This window comes from Musca domestica, unplaced genomic scaffold, assembly GCF_030504385.1.
Source record: "Musca domestica strain aabys unplaced genomic scaffold, Musca_domestica.polishedcontigs.V.1.1 19, whole genome shotgun sequence".
Taxonomy (NCBI): domain Eukaryota; kingdom Metazoa; phylum Arthropoda; class Insecta; order Diptera; family Muscidae; genus Musca; species Musca domestica.
Window position 1 is genome coordinate 8798315 of NW_026712245.1, and position 22793 is coordinate 8821107.

The 22793-nt window shown below is 36.6% G+C and overlaps 3 protein-coding genes across 3 annotated transcripts; 2 read left to right on the forward strand and 1 right to left on the reverse strand.

Annotated features, from left to right (window-relative positions):
• Positions 1–1162: 1162 nt before the first annotated feature.
• Positions 1163–5857, reverse strand: LOC101889357 (seminal metalloprotease 1). The gene is made up of 2 exons (XM_005182250.4): positions 5482–5857; positions 1163–1760 (listed from the first exon to the last, which is right to left on the reverse strand). Exons 1-2 carry the CDS (start codon positions 5750–5752, stop codon positions 1219–1221), a joined length of 813 nt encoding a protein of 270 aa, XP_005182307.3. The 5' UTR covers positions 5753–5857; the 3' UTR covers positions 1163–1218.
• Positions 5858–13786: 7929 nt separating this feature from the next.
• On the forward strand, positions 13787–14704 carry LOC101889334 (seminal metalloprotease 1-like). The gene is made up of 2 exons (XM_005175209.4): positions 13787–14038; positions 14105–14704. The coding sequence occupies exons 1-2, from the start codon at positions 13825–13827 to the stop codon at positions 14656–14658; spliced, it is 768 nt and encodes a 255-aa protein (XP_005175266.2). The 5' UTR covers positions 13787–13824; the 3' UTR covers positions 14659–14704.
• Positions 14705–16457: 1753 nt separating this feature from the next.
• On the forward strand, positions 16458–17445 carry LOC101888823 (seminal metalloprotease 1-like). Its single transcript, XM_005182247.4, has 2 exons — positions 16458–16731; positions 16800–17445. The coding sequence occupies exons 1-2, from the start codon at positions 16518–16520 to the stop codon at positions 17351–17353; spliced, it is 768 nt and encodes a 255-aa protein (XP_005182304.2). The 5' UTR covers positions 16458–16517; the 3' UTR covers positions 17354–17445.
• The last annotated feature ends 5348 nt before the right edge of the window (positions 17446–22793 follow it).

Here is a 22793-nt window from a genome sequence, read left to right on the forward strand (position 1 = left end):
GTGAACCAATAAAGCAGGAATTCTGAAATTTGGAAATAACATTTGGTTACATGATTGAGGTTGTTTTGAAAATTTTGAGTGTTGGATTGGGGTTAAGAAGTTTGACTGACTAACACAATACGCCCAGGCGAAATGGCTGATGCTGGAACTATGAAATTTTGCACGAAAGATAGGGTATGATACGACTGAGTTCTTGGATATTTGTACTGGAATGGTACGAAAAGTACTAAATATTAGCTTAACTAAAAAAGTTCTAAAATTGCGCTAGGCTTCGAAAATAAAGGTTGAGAAAATTAAGTTTGAGATATAGAGGTGATTGTGCAAGTGTGTGAACTGTACTAAATGGTACAAAATTTAGAACATTTTGGTTTAGGTTAAACGGATGAAGGTGGAATTTTGAAATTTTGTATTGAGATCCCTGTTGGTTGGTTTGTAATAAATAGGTGGTTTTATAAATGTGTACTTCAAGTTCATGAAAAGTAATAAATACTATTATATTTTGTACAATTTGGTATTGGTGATATAGTGTGTGCAATCTGGAATTTGGTATCTTTGTGTCGCTTTTAATTTGGATGTGGTTTCAGAAATGTGTACTTTAATGTGCGAAAAGGTATAAAATTCCGTAATTTGATAGTATGATTACTAATGGTATTTGTCTTCGAGATTTGGCGGTGGTGTGCAAATGCTTTCTATATTTCTATATTTCGAAAAGTACAAAAAGAGATGGTCTGGAATTCTCAAATTCTATATTGAGGTTTCATTTGGTATTCGTAATTGAGGTATGGAGGTGGTTTTAGAAATGTTTACTATAATGATACGAAAAGTACTAGATAGTACTAAATTTGGTAATGGATGATGGGAAACTTGATATAGATATCACTGTTTGTGTCTGGTTTTGATATGAAGGTGGTTTTGGATATGTACAATAATTGTACTAATTAATCCCAAAAGTGGGACCACGAAAATGAAAGATTTTGAAGAATTTTTTGTGTAAAAGATATTATTTTAGAAAACGGAAAAAACTTAAATAATATAAAAAAACTTGAAGATCTGAAAATCAAAGGCCAAGGTTCATAAGATGCCGTTGTCTTTATAAACGGAAATGAATAGAAAAAAAAAACATTATAAAAAAAACTTGTTTATATAATACACATTTTTATGCATCACAAAATTGTATACAAATCAAATTATCATTTCAAATCAAATTACCATATTCATTCATATCTTAATTGGACACTTGTACATAATGTTAATTTTCTTCACATCCTTCTCGCTCATACTGACACGTTGTCCGATTTTTGCCTTCGGGTCCAGGGGCACAATTGTATCTTCCCCATTCTGCGAAAAGGCCCCAGCACGATAATGCAAACAGCTGTCATAGTCATAGCCAACATCAAAATCTGTCACCACTGAACTGCTGTACTTGTCGAAATTGAATTCTTTTCCTGGTACTATATTCTCGTAGACCACACGAATGAAATCGTCCCGCTGTGAATCACTTTGTTCGTGAAAGAAACCCAAAGCATGCATAATTTCGTGTAATATTGTGCCACGTCGGAAACAACCTTCTCCCAGGGGAAATATTTGCAAATTCATTTGCTGAACTTTCCGCTGATAGCCGACAGCTGTGAAACAACCACCCGACTGAGATGTTATGGCGACATAGTGTTTTCGAGAGCTGTCAGCTTCACGAAAGCGAACACAGGTGCGAGATTCCATAGTGGCCATGCCATCCAAAATTGCATTGCGATGTGCCAGGTCTGTAAGAGAGGATAAAGATAAGATCGTTTATTATTTGGGACAACTAATTTGGAAAAATAATTTATTTTGAATATAATCGGCTATCCAAAATATATAAGAAAGATTCTGAGAATTTTAGAAAATCGCTCTTAGAGTGCCGTTGCAAAAGCTATACAGGTATGGGATAAAACACGAACATATTAGCTCTCAATGCCCAAAATATTAACGACTTCCGGGAATATGGTTTTTTACAAGTTTAATAAAATAAACGAACCTGATAACGCTTTACTAGGTTATAAAAGTTTATAGATCCTATTTACGTAGATTTTAAACATTTGAGGTGCAGGTGACGAAGAATGATCGATAATTTATGAGGCTTAAATGACATAATCAAAACGAGTAAAAAAGTATCGGTCGGATTTGCGACGGATGTATACCTCAGCCAATGTTCAATTATTTAAAAATATTTTGACTTCTGTTATGATTATTCAAACTCTTGGCCCTCTATGGAGTGGGCCCTGAAAGAGAGAGCCCATATTGTCCATTTCGTATTGGACCTAAATAAATATGATATCACATTTATTAAGAGTTATAATTATTTAAAATTTTGACCCTTTGTGGGGGAGATACTTAATGGAGTGGCCAGATATTGTGCATTTTCGCACCTAATCTAGCACAAATGCGAGTATTAAAATTTGCAGGATGTGCAATAAAATATTTGTATACCCTCCAGCATACTATGGAGGGTATATTAACTTTGTCATTCGGTTTGTAACTCCCCGAAATACTCATGTCAGACCCAACAAAAGTAAATATATTCTTGATCAGCGTAAGTTGATTAAGCTATGTCCGTCTGTCTGTCTGTTGTAATCACGCTATCTTTCGATCGAATTGAGATAGAGGACTAAAATTTTGCACACATGTTTATTTTTCCAGTAGGCAGGTTAAGTTCCATGTAGGTCCACGTTTTCATATAGCCCCCATATATAAGTACCTCCCGATATTCGGTATTTTGATGATTTTAGCGACATTATTCACCGGAATTGTTTCAAATTTGGTATTTGAGATTCGTAATGGATACTACAGCCTATGACAAAAAATTGTCTATGCAGGTCCTAGTCTTCGTATAGCCCCCATATAACGGAACCACCCAATATTCGGTTTTTTGATGATTTAAGCGACATTATTCACCGGAGTTGTTTCAAATTTGGTATTTGAAGTTCCAAATGGATACTACATCCTAAGACAGAAAATTGTCTATGCAGGCCCAAGTCTTCGTATAGGCCCCATATATCAGTACTTCCCTATATTCGGTATTTTGACGAGTTTAGGTACAATACCCACCGAAATTGTTGTTTGAGATGTCGTATTTGAAGTTGGTAATGGAAAATACAGCTCGTGACAGAAAATTGTCTATGCAGGTCCAGGTCTTCGTATAGCTCCGATATAACGGTACCTCCCTATGTAAGGTATTTTGATGGTTTTTGCTACATTATTCACCGTTTATTTCAAGTTTCGAATTTGAATATGGTAATGACTTATGACATACAATGTCCATGTAGGTCCACGTCGTATAGGCTCCAATATAACGGCTATATTCGATATTTAAAATATTTTAACAGAATTTTTTAAGGATTTTATTCTTTTAAAAATTCCAAATTCGTTCCAATTGGTGGAGGGTATACAAAATTCGGCCCAGCCGAACTTACTGCTTTTTAACTTATTTTAGTTTGAGATGTGTCAAGTCTTACTGAATTTGTATGTTAATTTTGCTTTTTATGAACTCCATGGATATGCAAAACTGTGACTATTTTCGGGGGAGGTACCAGAAGGAGTGGACCGATATTGCCCATTTCCTAACTCGATCTAAGACAGCCAGCCGGACGGACGGACATTGCAAGTACGACTCCAAATGTCCTAAAACGGATTTGGCCCAAAAATACCTAAGGTCAAAAACCGTTATTTCGACGTGGCACGTTTTGGCTTTATCAAATGATGTATACCCCTTAGAGGGTATAAAAATGCGATATGATGTGTATTGTATTCGCTCTAACAGTGAACGGGAAGGCTCTCAATAAGATGTTTACTTCTTATGGAAGCTAATGAGAAAGGAAGACATTTCACATGCCAACGAGTGGGTTAAGCGAAGGGAGGCATGTTTGAGGTCTCACGCATGTTTAAATTATTTGGTCTCAACAAAAAATAACGGAAGTGAAGAGATGGGAAGTTTCTTCAGGTCATCTCCCATTTAAGTGAAAATTACTAAATACTGTGTCACGAACGCTGCCTTCTTAAAAGTGGCGAAGACAATACCAGCGCAAATCAGCCCAAATGATCAGTCAAGTAATACCTCCAAGCAAGAATGATGAGAAAGCATAGTCGGCTACCAAGAAGACCAATGATACAGACACGGTCGTTCTGAATTATATTTCCCTGGGAAACCCCAATTTTTGTCTTAATCGATTTTTTATTTCTATATTGATATTATATGAAGAATCCAAAGAAATAAGCTTTACATGTTGTAAAACGTAGATGATGGCAAAGGGTATATAATCTGATATGGCCAAAGATATCTTCATCGAAATAGCGGTATAAAACCCATTGCAAGATAGTTGGAGTCGATCTGGCCATGTCAGTTAGTCTGGTGGTATTCGATTTGATCTACACTTGACACACCGCAATATTTCTGTTAAACTAAGATCTAGTCCGAAGATGGGCACTATCGGTCCATGATTTCTGGTACCTCCCTTACAAAAGTTAAAATTTTCAAAGGAAAAAATTAACCTAAAAAAAGGGAGTTCGATTCAACTTTCATTATCTTTATCATCAGTTCATGTGACAAAAAAGGACAAACATCACTTCTTCGGGCACCAACCCAATCGAGCAAAGGGTCTATTCGATATAGTTTAAACTTCACACCTAGAGTATTTTGATAAGACTATGGTGAGATTCCAGCGTACTTTTTTTTTTGGTTAGACTTTGTGTTTCTTTGAACGATTTCCCGTATCTACACCGGCTCGACTGCACGAAAAATTGCCTTTATTTTATTAAAATTGTTTAGTTTTATATATTTTCCATTGAGATGATCCCTTCCTCAATGCTCAATAATTTGGGCTCTTTCTATACTTAATTTTATTCTAATCACGAATGTTAATAACACGTCTTTGTGGAGCCATCTTCGGATTCCACAAATGTTCATTCATTATGTGTTATGGAGAACTTCAGCTTTTTATCTATCCGTTTCCGGAAAATCCGTTTGAAAAATACTAAATTTTAGAAAGAAAAACCCATTCTGAACCTATCCAATTATTTGAAATTATCAAAAGACGTCATTTTAAAGATCCATTAAATAAACCGGCTATATGAGATTTTGAGACTGCACATGTTCATTTATATAAATTCTGTTTTATTAGTCCTTCCAATAGGCATTTGTTTTATTACCGGTTTAATGGGTATTACAAAGCTGCATTGAAAAAAAAGAGGCCAAGAGGCTATTTGCGAAGATGATAAAATATCAGATTTCTATTCTTTAGAATTTACACTTTACACTTTTTTCATATTACTTAACTTTTTTTAGATAAAAATTATTAGAAACGAGGAACGATTTTAAAATGTTCCATTAAAATTCCTCTTTCTCATTTCTAACAATATTTACAATATTTCGATATTAATTTTTTTCTTTCTTTTCCACTTTAGGTTACAAATATCCAAATCTTTTTACAAGTCCCTCACTCGACTTACCAAAATCTCCCACAATTTTATAATAAACAATTCCGTCGGGCCACCGTCTGCTCTCATCTACCAAACCATTTCGTCCTTGCAGTCTATTTGAACCCCTAATAAGTTGGAACTGGGCATCACTCAACAGCATATCACCCTCAACGAAGCCAGCCGACTCCTCCGGATCTAATGGCGTTGTGGCAGGTAAAGGTGTACTCCAGGCCACTTCGCAGCAGAAAACCACAACAGTGCCAATTAAAAACAACAGAAATCGCTCACGCAACGACATCATTATCGTTTGTAATTTTAGACACGACTAAAAAATCAATTTCTGAAAACTCGAAAAATAGATATAAAACAAAATATAAAATGCCAATTATTTCCCCAACAAGCGTTTGCGGGAGGCAGTTCGATGAATTAGTAGTGAGCCATACAATTTATACAATAGTATACAGTATACGGATGATAAGATAAGCGAGACGAGCGCGAAGACTGACAGTGGCGAAGTTTCCATTTTGATAATCCAACGGAAAATTGCAATAAAAAAATAAATTTCAATGCCATAAAGTTTGGAATCTACAAGTATTGAGCAGACCGAAATGGCCATAGATAACTAATTATTGGCATTCTATGGCCAAGTTATTTTTGTGCTAACTCTTCTAGATATCGATCATAATGATTAATTTGTTGTGCAACTAGAAAACGCATTTTTAAATGTGTGACTAAACAAATTAGAAAGTCTAAACATCAAGTGTTTTCAATATTTTCATTATCATTATTTTCAATTGGGATTGTTTTGCCATCAATTTTTTTATAACAGGTTGTAAAATGTTGTAAGTGAAGCATATTCAGATTCTTCCCCCTTCCTATAGTTTAGTGTACAGTGCGTAGCAGATAAATGTATTGATTTTAAACATTGTGAAAACGTACTTTATAACTGAATATTTGCAGTGCCAGTCATAGATACAACAATGTAGCGTGTTCGACAAATACGATAGCATGTTCCATTAAAATCGAAATCCATAATGAAAATTCCGATGCAGAGTTATAACTTTCTATTGGAGTTAATTCTTGACTATTTTGAAATATGAAATGCATATTTGACAGTGTTTTGTTAAAAAAAAGGTTAAGTAACATATTTCTGAGATTGACTACAGGTTATGTGCCGAAAATCTGAATCTGAAGTCGACAATCTGAATCGCTAAACATTCTGATATAGAACTGAGGATATCTTAATTTTGCCATTGAACTAAAAAAACACAATGACAGGTTGCAAATTTCATTAGACAGAGATGTTTATTGAAATCACAACAGACACGATTGGGGTGAAATTTTTCACATAAGTGTATGATCCGATATTAAGAATTTAGAATTTTCTAATCGGAATTAAAGTTTACTCTCAGAAAATGTACACTATAGGTAAACGACTTAAACAATTTTTAAACCAATGGTTTAAACCCAAAACTCAGTACAAAATTGTAAACGTTGCATTACAAGATGTTAGAATCCCTTTGTATATGGCCAAGGTTTCCAAACCCCTTTTGGCCCAGCCCAGATTGGCTTTATTGTTGTGAAATTTAGATCGAGTTCCAAGATCCACAACATCGGTGCACTCCTTCAGGTACCTCCCTCACAAAATCGAAATTTACACCGAAAATAATTTTCCAATTCAATATCCAATTTTTGCAAATTCCAATATTCATATCAGTGCTATGTCTATTATGTACCCACACGAAGGGTCAAAATTTAAAATAATTATATCTTTATATCGAGTTAAAGCCTTCCAGTCGGTTTTGCCGACAGATGTATATCTTCAGCCATAATTCGATTATTTAAATGTATTTTGATTCCTGTTATGATTTTTCAAATTGTTAACCCTCGATTTCAAAGGAATGGACCAATATTGACCATTTCGTATCGGAAGTAAATAAATATGATATAAATATTGCGATGTGCCAGATTTGGACTCTATTGGTTACTTCCTTCTCCTTACAGGGTGAGAAAAAAAAAAAAGAAAGAAATGTCGGAAATAACATCAAATTTTAGAATAAGTTTAGATTTGTTCGAATTGGTCACTTTTCGCACGAATGTTGCTCTGCAGTATTTTGGCCCATTCCCGGCGAAGCGCTAGCTTGAGGTGATCGACACTTTGGTATTTTTTAGAGCCAACCTTGCTTTCCAAAATACTTCAGACACAATAGTCCAACAGATTGGTATCCGGAGATTTTGGTAGCCATTGTGCACTGGAAATGAAGCAAGGAACCTCATACTTGGGTGGTGCGTGCTGAGTGCGATGGTGCTGAGTCCTCTTGGAATGTCCGAGGCCAAAATGATTGCGTGCCCAGAATATTTTCGCGATAACATTCGGTATTTATTCTGATGCCATGGTCGATTAAATTAGCGGAGAGCGACCATCGCCCACACCATCGCCATGGCCGGCGCTTGAGTTCTGGTGGCCAACGCTCATTTTGTTTGTTTACCAGCTGCTGGACAACGAATGTTTTCTCCTCGGAGAATACCAAATTCGGCAGTTCACCACTTTCGGCCAAGCGAAGAAACTCGTTAGCTCTTTTGAGTCTAATTTCTTTCTGTTGCGGTGTAAGTTCTTGCACTTTTTGGAATTTCAATGGCTTTACCCCAAGCTCGTTTTTCAATATTTGCCGAATGGGATATTGCGATATGTTCAGCTCACAAGCCATTTTTCTGCCACTACTTTTCAAACCATTTCTGCTGATGTTGCTGTTTTCTTCCGTCCTCTTCCTTGACGTCGGGCTACCGTACCAGTATCATAGTAACGAGCGATGGTACCAGACACAAACGATTAGTCACTTTCAAATGCTGGAGTGCCCTAACGATAGCTACTTGTGGTTTTCCAGCCAAATATAAAGAAATCACACTATCACGCTTGAATTCTATCACGAATAGCTCTTTTTCTGGAAAAGTCTCACCAAAATGCTTTTGTACGCCTGTAAAAAAATAATGAGCTGTAACTGGAATAATTTTAACAGCTGTCGGACGAGTGGCTAAGAAATGACAGCAGTCTGAAGTTAGTTGCAGTTTTTTCATCTCATCCTGCATATCATCTTTCTAATTTGTTCCACAGAGTCCTTGAATTCCGATAATACTGCAATAAAGACCTTATTGTGCTTATTCTACTCATCTCTTGTACCTAAAAATCAGTTTCTAGCTTAAAAAAGGTAGTACTAATATCTTCCCAAAACAAAATCAACCATTATCAAAACCGTTTCGTTGGTTTATCTTTGAAAATTTCGATAATTTGAACCCAAAAATGTCTAATAGTTTATTCACTCATAGGCTTCTAATATAATTTTAATTATTTTCAAATACCATTAATTATTAATTAATTTATAATCACTTCTTAAGAGTTATCTTACCAATACAACGGAACACTATGACACATTCTTGCTCCACATATGAGACTTATCTCATATCGCCACCATTAAAAATGGTATTTCTATAAACAATTGAAATAAGAATATGAAATTTATAGATATTTCCAGACTTGTATCACCAACAACAACAACACATGTCATTGTTGGGGAAATACATTTGTGGTATGTCAATACAACAGCAACAACTACAACAATTTAAGCTAAACCATTTCTTATCGCCATGTTACCTTAAATCGTCATTTATTCGAGTTGTCCAATATTTACAGAACATTACGACAGTGGTGAAGCGATAAGACTAACACGATGCGAGAACACAATGCATGTTCACATACACACACACATCCATCCACCCATTCGACAACTCATTATTATTAATTACCTTTATTCGTTCTCAATGGCTTGACGTTTATCTATCGCCCGGTCGGAAGTCATTAATAACGATGTTAGCACACTTCAGCCAACCGAATGTGAGAAAATGATATCGGGTTGATACTCCAAGAGACAATGACGACGATGCGGTAGCGGGGGGTTATTGAAATTAATTCAATTAATTGGACAATAACATTAAACAAATATGTTTCGATCATTTAACCTGGTTTATGGATATTTTATGGGGTTGATAAGAAGTGGTAACATAGGTTTGCAATGTAAATTAAAAATATTGGATTTAAAATAAGATAAAGGTAAAGGCGACTAAACACATTTCTTGTTAATTGAAAAATATAATTTGGATACATTTTTTAATACCTGTCAGCAATGAGAAGAAACAGCACCGCGTTATATTTTATATATCCGAAATTCAAAGGCTGAAATATATTTTTAAATATTTTTGAAAGCAACCAACTAAGAAATGGTGTAAAGGTTTAATAGACTGTGTAAAAATAAAAGCATAGCATCAGGCGCCATTCTTTTAATTAATTTTATGTTTAATTGATCATACTATTTTATACGTCACCCTGTTGTCAACCTTAAGATGATTCCGCGATGTTATTTTATAGAAATAAAAAAGAAATATATGACATAATCTTAGTAGGTACCACCAAAAAATACTTAAAACCCATATAGCCTGACCAAAAATGGGAAAATTGCGACGTGTAAGAAAGAACAAGTTGATTGCGATATAATTATTGCAACTTTTGAACCTATATGGGGTGGGGGACATCGAAGGAGTGAGCCAATATTGTCCAATTCGTATTTTATGTAAGTTTCATATAAATATTACAAAGTGTCAGATTTGGAAGTGGAAGTAGTCGATCCTCCTTCACCCTGTATAAAATATGTCATAATTTTTAGAAAATGTTGAAAGGTGCGTGAGGTTATTTGATGAAAGTCGAATTGTATGCGAAATTCTCAATTGTATGCAAATTATCGTTAGTCAATTTTTTTAACTTTTGTGGGGGAGGTACCAGAAGGTGTGGCCCGATAAATTCCATCTCCACATCAGAGCTCTCGTTCACAGAAAAATGTATATACTGAGTGAGATAAAAAACTGCAACAAAGTCAAACGGCATAATTTGTATTTTTTTAAGCTGGCACAGATATCATAAAACCCGAAAGACTATCCATTCTGACTGATTATCCCTCATCGGAATACTTATATCAGATAGAGATAAGGTGCGAAAATCGAAAAACTTCTACTAGTACCTTCAACACAAATTGTTAATAACATGCGATATGGAGTACATGTTAAGGTCTGTTGTAGTACCATCTTTAAAAATCCTCGTTTGAGCCCTTATTAAAGACATTTTCAGCGATGATATACGTGAATGTGGAGAGCTATAACTGTAAGGGAATAAAAACGTACTAAATACAGATCTAGAAGTCAACTAATGAGAGATACCTATACAGGGTGAAATAAAAAAACTGTAACAAAGCCAAACCCCATATTTTTACATTTTTTTAAAATATTATTGAATGAGAGCAAAAATTGTCGGAAATAGCATCAAATTTTAGAATAAGTTTAGATTTGTTTGAATTGGTCACCTTTGGCACGAATTATGGCCTTCAAACGGCCAATGAAACCGTCACACGCTACCCGAATGTTGCTCTGTGGTATTTTGGCCCATTCCCGGCGAAGCGCTTGCTTGAGGTGATCGACACTTTGGTATTTTTTAGTGCCAAACTTGCTTTCCAAGATACTCTAGACACAATAGTCCAAAGGATTGGTACCCGGAGATTTTGGTGGCCAATGTGCGCTGGAAATGTAGCGAAGAACATCATTTTGTAACGATTCTTGGGTGGCGCGTGCTGAGTGCGATGGTGTTGAGTCCTGTTGGAATGTCCAAGGTCTGTGGCCAAAATGTTTGCGTGCCCAAGGCTTTAATAGACCCTACGGAATATTTTCGCGATTATATTCGGCATTTATTCTGATGCCACGGTCGATTAATACGAGCGGACAGCCACCATCGGCTGTTATGGCGGCCCACACCATCACCATGACCGGCGCTTGAGTTCTGGTGGCAACCGAAGGTACACATTTTCAGCTGACCTCTTTGGCAAGTAAAAACGATAATTTTCTTTGTTTACAAACTGCTGGACAACGAATGTTTTCTCATCGGAGAAAACCCAATTCGGCAGTTCACCACTTTCGGCCAAGCGAAGAAACTCGTTAGCTCTTTTGAGTCTATTTTCTTTCCGTTGTGGTGTAAGTTCTTGCACCTTTTGGAATTTAAATGGCTCTACCCCAATCTCATTTTCAATACTTGCTGAATGGAATATTGCGATATTTCAGCTCACGAGCCATTTTTCGGCCACTGCGATGTGGTTTCGATCAATCGCTACTTTACTTTTCAAACCATTTCTGTTGACAACCGTATCAAAGTCTTCACACCAGATCTTGTGTTGGAAGAAATATTGGGATGTTTGAAAATTGGAGACAATCGTAAGCTTATTTCGTAATTACGGAGTGTTTGGGTTATTCAATAACCATATCAAAGCAAAGAGTGGAACTCGAGATTCTCGGACGTCAGGTATCAAGTAGACTTAACACAAATAATGCCATTAGCTATAGAACTTTAGCACTTTATATGATAGGTCAATATGTCCCACGTTGACATGACGATTTAAGATCCATGGTCTCTTTGGGCATTTTGAGACGATCTAGCGTTGTTTGTCTATCCTCCTGCCAGAGAGTATCTTATGTCGTCCAAATTTTATACTCCTTACTATTTTTATCAAACACAGATCGAGTTTGGAGACGCCACTAATCGTTTCGTAAAGTTTCTACTGTTCAAAACACCTGCAGTGATGATGCTTAAACACAAAGTACGCCCGTTTGTGATTCATTTCGATTAGATAGGCAATAGGTTTATCTATTATTTTTATATGAAAAACAGTATGACCACAAACATAATTATTGAAGTTATCTATAATTGTGAGAGGATAATTGACACATTTCAGAAGTGGTCGAAAGCAATAATCTTCGGTTAATACTGGTACAAAGATTAACAGGTAAATTTAATCGTTTGAGTCGAACTTATTATACCCTTCACCTTGGTCAAACTTAAATTTTAGACAAATCGGCTGTGATCAAAATTAATACAATTTATGGATGCTTCTGGGACGATTCCTGAAACGGGTCTATTAAAATGAGACTAGGGTACCGAACCTGCCTCAAAATTATGTGAAATAAGTAAAAATAACGTTAAGTTTAGCTGCATCGAACTTTTTATACCGTCTACCATGGAAAGCATGACATAAGGCCAAGTCACCAATCATCAACACCCCTAAAATTTGAAGCTCCGTATTATTACTAAATATTTTATAAATGGAGCGGATTAGGTTGGAACATGGGTGGAAACATTCAAAATACCAAAAATATGGTGAACCTACATTGAAAATATTTTGCTACGAGTTAAAATGCACATTGAGATACCAAAAAGTCAAAAACGCAGTTGCTTTGCGGTATTTTGGGCCATTCCCTGCGAAACCTTGCTTGAGGTGATCGACATTTTGGCATTTTTAGTGTCAACCTTGCTTTCCAAATAAGTCCGACGGATTGGTATCCGGAGATGTTGGTGGCAGTTGTGCGCTGGAAATGAAGCGAGGGGCCCATTTTGTAACCATTCTAGGGTGATGCGATGGTACCGAATCCTGTTGGAATGTCCGAAGTCTGCGGCCAAAATGTACAGCCTTCAGAATATTTTAGCGATAATATTCGGCAATTATTCTGATGCCACGGTCGATTAATACGAGCAGAGGGCGACCATTGGCTGTTATGGCAGCCCACACCTTCACCATCGCCGGCGTTTGAGTTCTGGTGGCCAACCGAAGGTGCACTTTTTCAGCTGACCTCTTTGGCAAGTAAACACGATCATGTTCTCTGTTTACAAACTGCTGGACGAACGAAAACGAATGTTTTCTCATAGAAGAAAACTGAATTCGGCAGTTCACCACTTTCGGCCAAGCGAAGCAACTCTTTAGCTCTTTTGAGTCAAGTCAGGGCCATCATCTTAAAAACACCGAAAATATTGCGTTACGTTCACATGGGAGTTTCACAATACAGGAAACCAATATTAAATATTCATTTACGAGAACATAACCTAACCCACCCTCTTGTCAAATAACTAAGGCGCCAACGCTATATTCATTACGAATCGTCTTAAAAATTATTTTAATGCCTGTCGAAAATTAAAAGTTCTGTTGTAAACAACCCAAAAGACGACATACAACAGATCTATATCGACACAGAATTTCAAGCTAATCAAAAATATATTCACTGTATGGTCTCGATGAATACTTCGATGTGTTACAAACGGAATAACGAAATTAATATACCCTCCTTCTAATGGAAATAAGTTCATACAACGTGTGGATTATAAGAGATAATAATACGTCATTGACTATGGCGTTACTTAGATAATGAGGCATGGACGTCAACAAATATCGTATTTCTTGAAATTGCGATATTTAAATTGGCGCATTTAAGTTGTGAAGAACTCTTCGACCAGACATGAATGTCTTTGGAAGTTTGGTAATTTGCACGGCCCTTTTGGGTTTTGTTTTCGCTCTGCCACTGGTAACACGCGAGGAGACTGATCCTGAATTGACAGCTGGCTATGTGGAAGGTGATATGATTTTGGAGGTGAACAGTCGTAATGGTATGAGGAAAGAGGTTTATCGATGGCCCAACAACACGCTCTACTACAAATTTCACACTCAATTCGGTAATTATACCCGTTTTCACATTTAATTCGATATATTAATTGGGGTTTTTTTGACCGTCTCCGTAGATGACGATCACCGCAGTTATATTTTACGTGGCATGCAAATCATCGAAGAGGTCTCCTGCGTACGTTTCCAAGAGGCAAATGAAGATCAACCCAATTTCATCAACATAACCGGCTTGTCGGGAGGTTGTTATTCCACCGTTGGCTATCGCAACAAAGGAGCTCAGAACTACAATTTGCAATTGTATCCCTTGGATAAGGGCTGTTTCCGCATGGGAACAATTGTCCATGAACTGTTGCATACGCTGGGCTTTTACCACATGCAGAGCAGTGCCAATCGTGACGATTATGTTTTCATCAATGAGACCAATGTCAAGGATGATAAAATGCACAATTTCAAGAAATACGATCTATCGGCTGTAGATGATTTCGGTGAGGAATACGATTATGCCAGTGTTTTGCATTATTCCGCCTTTGCCTTCTCGGCCAATGGTGAGATGACCATTGTGCCGTTAAGGGATGCATCGGCCGCCAGTGTTATGGGACAACGTAGGGGTATGACCCAGGGTGATATCAATCGCCTGAATCTTATGTATCGTTGTCCAGTTAAGGTGTAAAGTATGAAACAATTTCCAGTGAATTGTTAATAAATGAGAAAAAAAAATAAAATATTGGTTTATGAAATTCCGGGCAGGCATTCTAGGCAGGGTGAATAAATCTAATAATAATAATATTGATTGGATAATATTAGAACATGTAGAAATAGAAACCTGGGCTTTGCTGTAAGGATCAGCCACAGAGTGTTGTAATAGGATAAAACTGGAAAGAGATAGAGTTCATGAGCCTTATACAGGGTGAGATAAAAACACTGCAACCAACTTCAGACTGCTGCCATTTCTAAGCCACTCGTCCGACAGCTGTTAAAATTATTCCAGTTTACAAGCGTACAAAAGCATTTTGGTGAGAATTTTCTAGAAAAAATTTAATCGTGATGGAATTAAAGCGTGATAGTGTGATTTCTTTATATTTGGCTGGAAAACCACAAGTGGCAATCGTTAGAGCACTGCAGCATTTAAACGTGAATAAATCTTTTGTGTCTCGTAACATCGCTGAGAGCGTAGCCCGACGTCAAGGAAGTGGACGGAAGAAAACAGCAACATCAGCAGAAATGGTTCGAAAAGTAAAGAAGCGACTTGATCGAAACCCGCGTCGCAGTGGCCGAAAAAATGCTCGTGAGCTAAACATATCGCAATATTCCATTCCGCAAATTTTAAAAAATTAGCTCGGGGTAAAGTCACCTAAATTCCAGTGCAGTGCAAGAACTTACACCGCAACAGAAAGAAAATAGACTCAAAATAGCTAAAAAGTTGCTTCGCTTTGCCGAAAGTAGTGAACTGCCGAATTTGGGTTTCTCCAATGAGAAAACATTCATTGTCCAGCAGCTTGTAAACAAACAAAGATGTCAGTTGAAAATGTGCACCTTCAGTTGGCCACGAGAACTCAAGTGCCGGCCATGGTGATGATGTGGGCCGCCATAACAGTCGAGGGTCGCTCTCCGCTCGTATTAATCGATCGTGGCATCAGCATAAATGCCGAATATTATAGCGAAAATATTGTGGAGGATGTATTAAAGCCTTGGGCACGCAAACATTTTGGCCGCAGAACTTGGACATTCCAACAGGACTCAGAACAATCGCAATCAGCACACGTCACCCAAGAATGGTTACAAACTAAGGGTCCTCGCTTCATTTCCAGCACATAATGGCCACCAAAATCTCCAGATACCAATCCGTTGGACTATTGTGTCTGGAGTATTTTGGAAAGCAAGGTTGGCACTAAAAAATACCAAAGTCTCGAACACCTCAAGCAAGCACATCGCCGGGAATGGGCCAAATTACCGCAGTGCAACATTCAGGCAGCCTATGACGGTTTCATTAGCCGTTTGAAGGCCATAATTCGTGCCAAAGGTATTTAATTCTAACAAATTTGAACTTATTCTAAAATTTGATGCTATTTCCTACATTTTATGCTTGCATTAAACAAAATTTAAAAAAAGAATGTAAAAATTATGACGTTTGACTTCGTTGCAGTTTTTTTTATTTCACCCTGTATATAGATGTGACTGTGATAAATATTATGATGTACATGAAAGTTCGCATTACAATTTTCTCAAAGTTGATGTTGACTTAGAGAGGAGAAATCCGATGTAGCGCCAGCAAATAGGCGCAAATCTTCAAAGCTTGGGAAATTTCTAAATTTCCGCTAATCCAATCACAAAAAAAATTTAAAACAACAAATTGGAAATCGTGCTGATTACAATCGAGATGATAGTAGGACCATAAATAATGGCTATGAAATTGACGTAGTACCGATAAGATATTTAAACCCACACAAAGCACCCTGAAAATAAAGTGAACTCTTAGTTGTTAAATTCTGGTTGGAGTTCAAAGTAGTAAAAAAAAAAATTCAAACGGAAATGAAAGTCTTTGGAAGTTTGATAATTTGCACGGTCCTTTTGGGTTTTGTTTTCGCCCTGCCCATGATCAGCCGTGTGGAGACTGATCCTGAATTGACAGCTGGCTTTGTGGAGGGTGATATGGTCTTGGATACCAATACCCGTAATGGTTTGCGAGACGAGGTTTACCAATGGCCCAATAATACCGTCTTCTACAAATTCCACACTCAGTTTGGTAAATTTGGAATCATAAATAATTCTGAAAAATATTTTAATTAATTTATGCCTTTTTTCTTATTATAGACTCAGCCCACCATAATCACATTTTACGTGGCATGGAAATCCTGGAAAGTGTCTCCTGCATACGTTTCCAAGAGGCCGATGAGAATACCCCCCATTTCGTAAACATCACCGGCATGGATGGTGGCTGCTATTCCAGCGTTGGCTACCGTCGCACTGGAGCTCAGAACTATAATTTGCAATTATATCCCTTGGACCAGGACTGTTTCCGTTTGGGCACAATTGTCCATGAATTTTTGCATACCCTTGGCTTCTACCACATGCAGAGCAGTGCTAATCGTGATGAGTATGTGTTCATCAATGAGACGAATATTCAAGATGGCAAACTGCACAATTTCAATAAATATGATGAGACCGTTGTCGATGATTTCGATGAGGGATATGATTACGGCAGCGTTTTGCACTATTCCGCCTATGCCTTTTCGGCCAATGGCGAGATGACCATTGTACCTTTGTTGGAAGAAGAAGCTGCTGGTATTATGGGTCAACGGCGAGGCATGAGCAAGAGTGACATTAGTCGTTTGAATTTAATGTATCGTTGTCCGGTTAAGGTGTGAAAATGTTTAATTTTTTTTATCAAAATTAAATAATTTGCCAATAAATGTGACAAATTCGTGTTGATGAAAAAATATTTGAAGTATGCTTCATGAAACAGAGGACAACAATGTATATGTCATGAACAGTTGTGTTAAATTTGTTATTTTAAATTTTTATGAAAAGTTATGCATATTTTGACTTCAAGTTCGGAAGATTTCGGACTCATTGAATGCTTAAATAGTCAAGCTAAAAATAAAAACCTTTTCCGATAAAAAAAATAATGAAATTAATAATATTAAATATCATATCTGAACATTCAGGGAGCATATCATTTTAGCATATCATTTTTTATATCATAACCATAAATTAATAAACAAATCGGCTATTCTCAAAATCAAATGTGGAAGTTCCGTTGTAAAGGCACTTAGATCTATACCGAAAATTAAAGGAGAAGTAAAACTATCCGCTAAGAAACCGAAATGTCAATTAACGACTGAATTGTTTGGAAATCGGGACTGAAAGCTTCAAAGATACCGAAAATCAGGATGTACCCTTATAAGGAGGCTATGCCAATAAGTGGACCGATACAAAAAATGTTTAATACCAAATATTTAAGGAGTTACTAAAACATCTGCATCAATATTCATTAATTTAATTAGAAAATTGTAAGCTATATATATTTTTTAAATGGCTTGGAGTTTTATGCCGATCACGAGTATATGTTCCTTTAGGGGTGTAGGACGAATAGCTAAGGATTAATATACTTTTTGAACATATATTTTATGTAGTCATAGACCAAACCCGACCTAAGATTGATAAAAAAAAAATATATATTTATATATTAAAATGTACAAAATTTGGGCTAACATGGGTACACTCCCCCTTAGTTTTAGAAGATATTAATTAAAACTATTTGAAATATTTGTTGCGAAGGTACCAGAACTGGTGTAACTTTTCGCAACTGGTTTACTATATTTGGTAGAAGAATGGAGACCTTCATGTTTTTATATCCTCCACCATTCTATGGAGGGTACATTAACTTTGTCATTCCGTTTGTAATTCCTCGAAATATTAAGAATATATATTCTGGATCAGTATAAAATTCTAAGAAGATCTAGCAATGTCCGTGTGTCTGTCTATCTGTCCGTCTGTTGTAATCACGCTATCTTTCGAACGAATTGAGATAGAAGGCTAAAATTTTGAGTTCATGCTTAGTTTACCAGTAGGCAGGTTAAATTCGTAAATGGGTCATGTAGGTCCCCGTTTTCGTATAGCCCCATATAACGGTACCTCCCGATATCCGGTATTTTCATGATTTTACCGACATAATTTACCGGTATTATTATAAACTTCGCATTTGAAGTTCACAATAGGTACTGCAACCAATGACAATTATTTTTGTATGCAGGTCCACGTCTTCGTATAGCCCCCATATGACGGTACCTCCCGATATTCAGTATTTTCATGATTTTAGTGACATTATTTACCGGGATTTTTTGAAATTTCGTATTTGAAGTTCATAATGGATACAACAACCTATGGCAAAAATTTCTTATGCAGGTCCACATCTTCGTATGGCCCCCATATAACGTATAACGTTTTCAATCAAGTTGTGCTTTTCGTTTTTTTTTTTTTTTTTTTGTTTTGAAAAATTTCATCTTTTTTTTTCAAATGGTGGAGGGTATTAAAAGTTTGGCCTGGCCGAAATCTGTTTTTTTTTACTTTTTTTTTTTTTTCAAAATTATTGCCGTGTTTTCTTAGGGTATACCAAAGATAGAGAACTACACTTCTAAATTAAGTCGAAAATTTCACGTTCTCTTTTTTGTTTTAAATGCCCACTCCATGTTAGAGAGAAAAAACCACGAATTGCAGCAAAATATCCACAACTGTAATTCCTAATATTTGTAGGGCGTAGGACTGGGGAAAAGAAGTTCATAAGTGGCCAACATTTTGAATTCCATACATGGAAGTGTCTGAAACCTGTAAAGTGTAAGTTGACTTGGTCCGCTACCATGCCTTTAAAAGATTTTCCGGGTCAAACTTGCAGGACAAGAAAATTTAAAAGGTCTTCTTGGATCTAACTTGTTAAATATTTTAAAATCCCAGATGGATTTTTAAAAATATTTTTTAAGGATTTCAGTAAAAATCGTGTATTTCTTATGGACAAAAACGTGAAACTTATCTATCTGGCCGAAAAATCCATCCTGTGTCACCATATATATGTTCTTGAGGGTGGCGTACTAAAACTTCTGCCCGACCAAACCTTTTTTATATTGGTATTATTACAATCCTGAAAATATGCAACACATATATAAGCGACAACAAAATCAAGCCAAATAAAATTATCAGCAATAATAACAATTCTCAAAAAAATAATGAAATAATATTTAGTATTGCCATATTTAATCAAAAAAAAAAAAAATTGTTCACTAGACATAATAACAAATAAGTAAAAAGTACCAAGTTAGGGCGCACCGAACTTTTACTACCCAACAAACTGAAATCTAAGCAACCAAAACCAGGACTCTGAAAAATTCGGTCGAATTCGAGTAAAGAGTGAAACTCGCTCGAAGTCGAGGAAGAGCAATCCTGGGAGTAGAAAAACAAAAGGAGCAAACCCCTAATTTTTTGGTTGCGCTCCAATAATGGGGGGTATGCCATGTTCATTTTAGAGAGGGAGCTAAATTCGCTAAAAAAAAAACCAGCGGATTCTACTTTTGTTGGGTTCTCTTTTTGTTATTGTCATACCGTTGTTGTATTTCTCTGTATGCGTATTTTTTTTTTTTTTTTTTTTTTGTACACGATTTTATGTTTACGTTCCTCACATTCCCAATATGCACTCCACGACAATGATATTTGGTACCAGGTGTCTCAACCATACCTCTGTTAAATTTAGTCGAAATCAGTTCCGATTTAGATATATTCTTTATTCGGTTTTAAGTTTATTGTGCTACAAATAATTAATATCCCCTCAAATTTAGTGGATTTTGTCATTTACGACTGAAATGAACTTGGAAGCAAGTACTTCGAATATGATTCAGATATGACTATAACTAATTTTATGTAATTTCATACACAGTTCTCATCCGATTTGGTGTTAAATTCCCCCACATTCCCAATATGCATTCCCAATATGCATACTGGTCAGACATACTTCTGCAAAATTGTATTTAGATAGTTTAAGATTTAGAAGTAGCTTCCATATATTTCTTATTCCGATTTCACATTTATTGTACACCAAGTATGTATTATCTGCACAGATCGGAGGGATTTTTGCACATTTAACCGAATATTGCCATTTTGTGAAACCTGGTTCTCATATATCTATTGTTCCGATATACATTTTTTAATATAATCCTTCTCGAAATCAGGTCATGCACTCTATAGCACTTGACGTATGAAACCGAAGATAAGACGGATGATTGATAAGATAATATTGAAAGATCCCATACAATTTGGTAGAAATTGATTTAGAGTTAGATATACCTCCAGTATATTTGGTCACTCTAATACCAAATTATAACTGCTCTAAACCATAATATGCACCGAACAAGTAAAAAAGCTACTAATAGCTTCCACCAATTGTAAGCCACTTGAAAAATTTCAAAAATTCCGAAAATGCCGGGAATAGCATCAAATTTTAGAATAAGTTTAGTTTTGTTGAAATTTGTCACCTTTGGCACGAATTATAGCCTTCAAACGGCCAGTGAAACCGACACACGCCCATTCCCGGTTTGGCCCATTCCCGTACTTTGGTTCATTCTCGGCGAAGCGCTTGCTATAGGTAATAGATACTTTCGTATTTTTTAGTGCCAACAGACACAATAGTCCAATAGACTGGTATCCGGAGATTTTGGTGGCCATTGTGCGCTGGAAATGAAGCGAAGAACCTCATTTTGTAACCATTATTGGTTGGCGCGTGTTGAGTGCGATGGTGCTGAGTCCTGTTGGAATGTCGAAGGTCTGCGGCCAAAATGTTTGCCTGCCCGGCGCTTGAGTTCTGGTGGCCAACCAAAGGTGCACATTTTCAGCTGACCTCTTTGGCAAGTAAACACGATCATTTTGTTTATTTACAAACTGTTGGACAACGAATGTTTTCTCATCGGAGAAAACCAAATTCGGCAGTTCACAACTTTCAGCCAAGCGAACCAACTCTTTACTCTTTTGAGTCTATTTTCTTTCAGTTGCGGTGTAAGTTCTTGCACTTTTGGAATTACAATAGCTTTACCCCGAGCTCATTTTTCAATATTTTCCGACGCGATATGTTCAGCTCACGAACCATTTTTCGCTTCTTTACTTTTCGAACCATTTCTGCTGATGTTGCTGTTTTCTTCCGTTCACTTCCTTGACGTCGGGATATGCAACCAGTATCACGGTAACGAGCGATGGCGGTGACGAGACACAAAACATTTATTCGCATTTAAATGCAGGAGTGCTCTAACGATAGCCACTTGTGACTTTCTAGCCAAATAAAAAGACAATATAATGAGCTGTCACTGGAATAAGTCGGACTAGTGGCTTAGGAATGACAGCTTGGTTGCAGTTTTTATACCCTCCACCATACTATGGAGGGTATATTAACTTTGTCATTCCGTTTGTAACTACTCGAAATACTCATATCAGACCCAACAAAGTATATATATTCTTGATCAGCGTAAAATTCTAAGTCGATTTAGCTATGTCCGTCTGTCTGTCTGTCCGTCTGTCTGTCCGTCTGTCTGTTGTAATCACGCTATCTTTCGAATGAATTGAGATAGATGGCTAACATTTTGCACACATATTTATTTTTCCAGTAGGCAGGTTAAGTTCGTAAATGGGCCATGTAGGTCCACGTTTTCATATAGCCCCCATATAACGGTACCTCCCGATATTCGGTATTTTGATGATTTTAGCGACATTATTCACGGGAATTGTTTCAAATTTGGTATTTGAAGTTCAAAATGGATACTACACCCTAAGACAGAAAATTTTCTGTGCAGGTCCACGTCTTCATATAGCCCCCATATAACGGTACCTCCCTATATTTGGTATTTTGATGATTTTAGCAACATTATTCACCGGAATTGTTTCAAAATTGGTATTTGAAGTTCGTTATGGGAACTACAGTCTGTGACAGAAAATTGTCTGTGCGGGTGCAGGTCTTCGTATAGGCCCCATATATCAGTACCTCCCTATAATCGGTATTTTGACGATTTTAGGTACAATACCCACCGAAATAGTTTGAGATGTGGTATTTGAAGTTCGTAATGGATGCTACAGCCTGTTACAAAAAATTGTCTATGCTGGTCCAGGTCTTCGCACAGCTCCGATATAACGGCACCTCCTTATATACGATATTTTGATGATTTTAGCTACATTATTCACTGTTCATTTCAAGTTTCGAATTTGAATATGGTAATGGCTTATGACAAACAATGCCTATGTATGTCCACGTCGAATAGACCCCAATATAACGGCTAC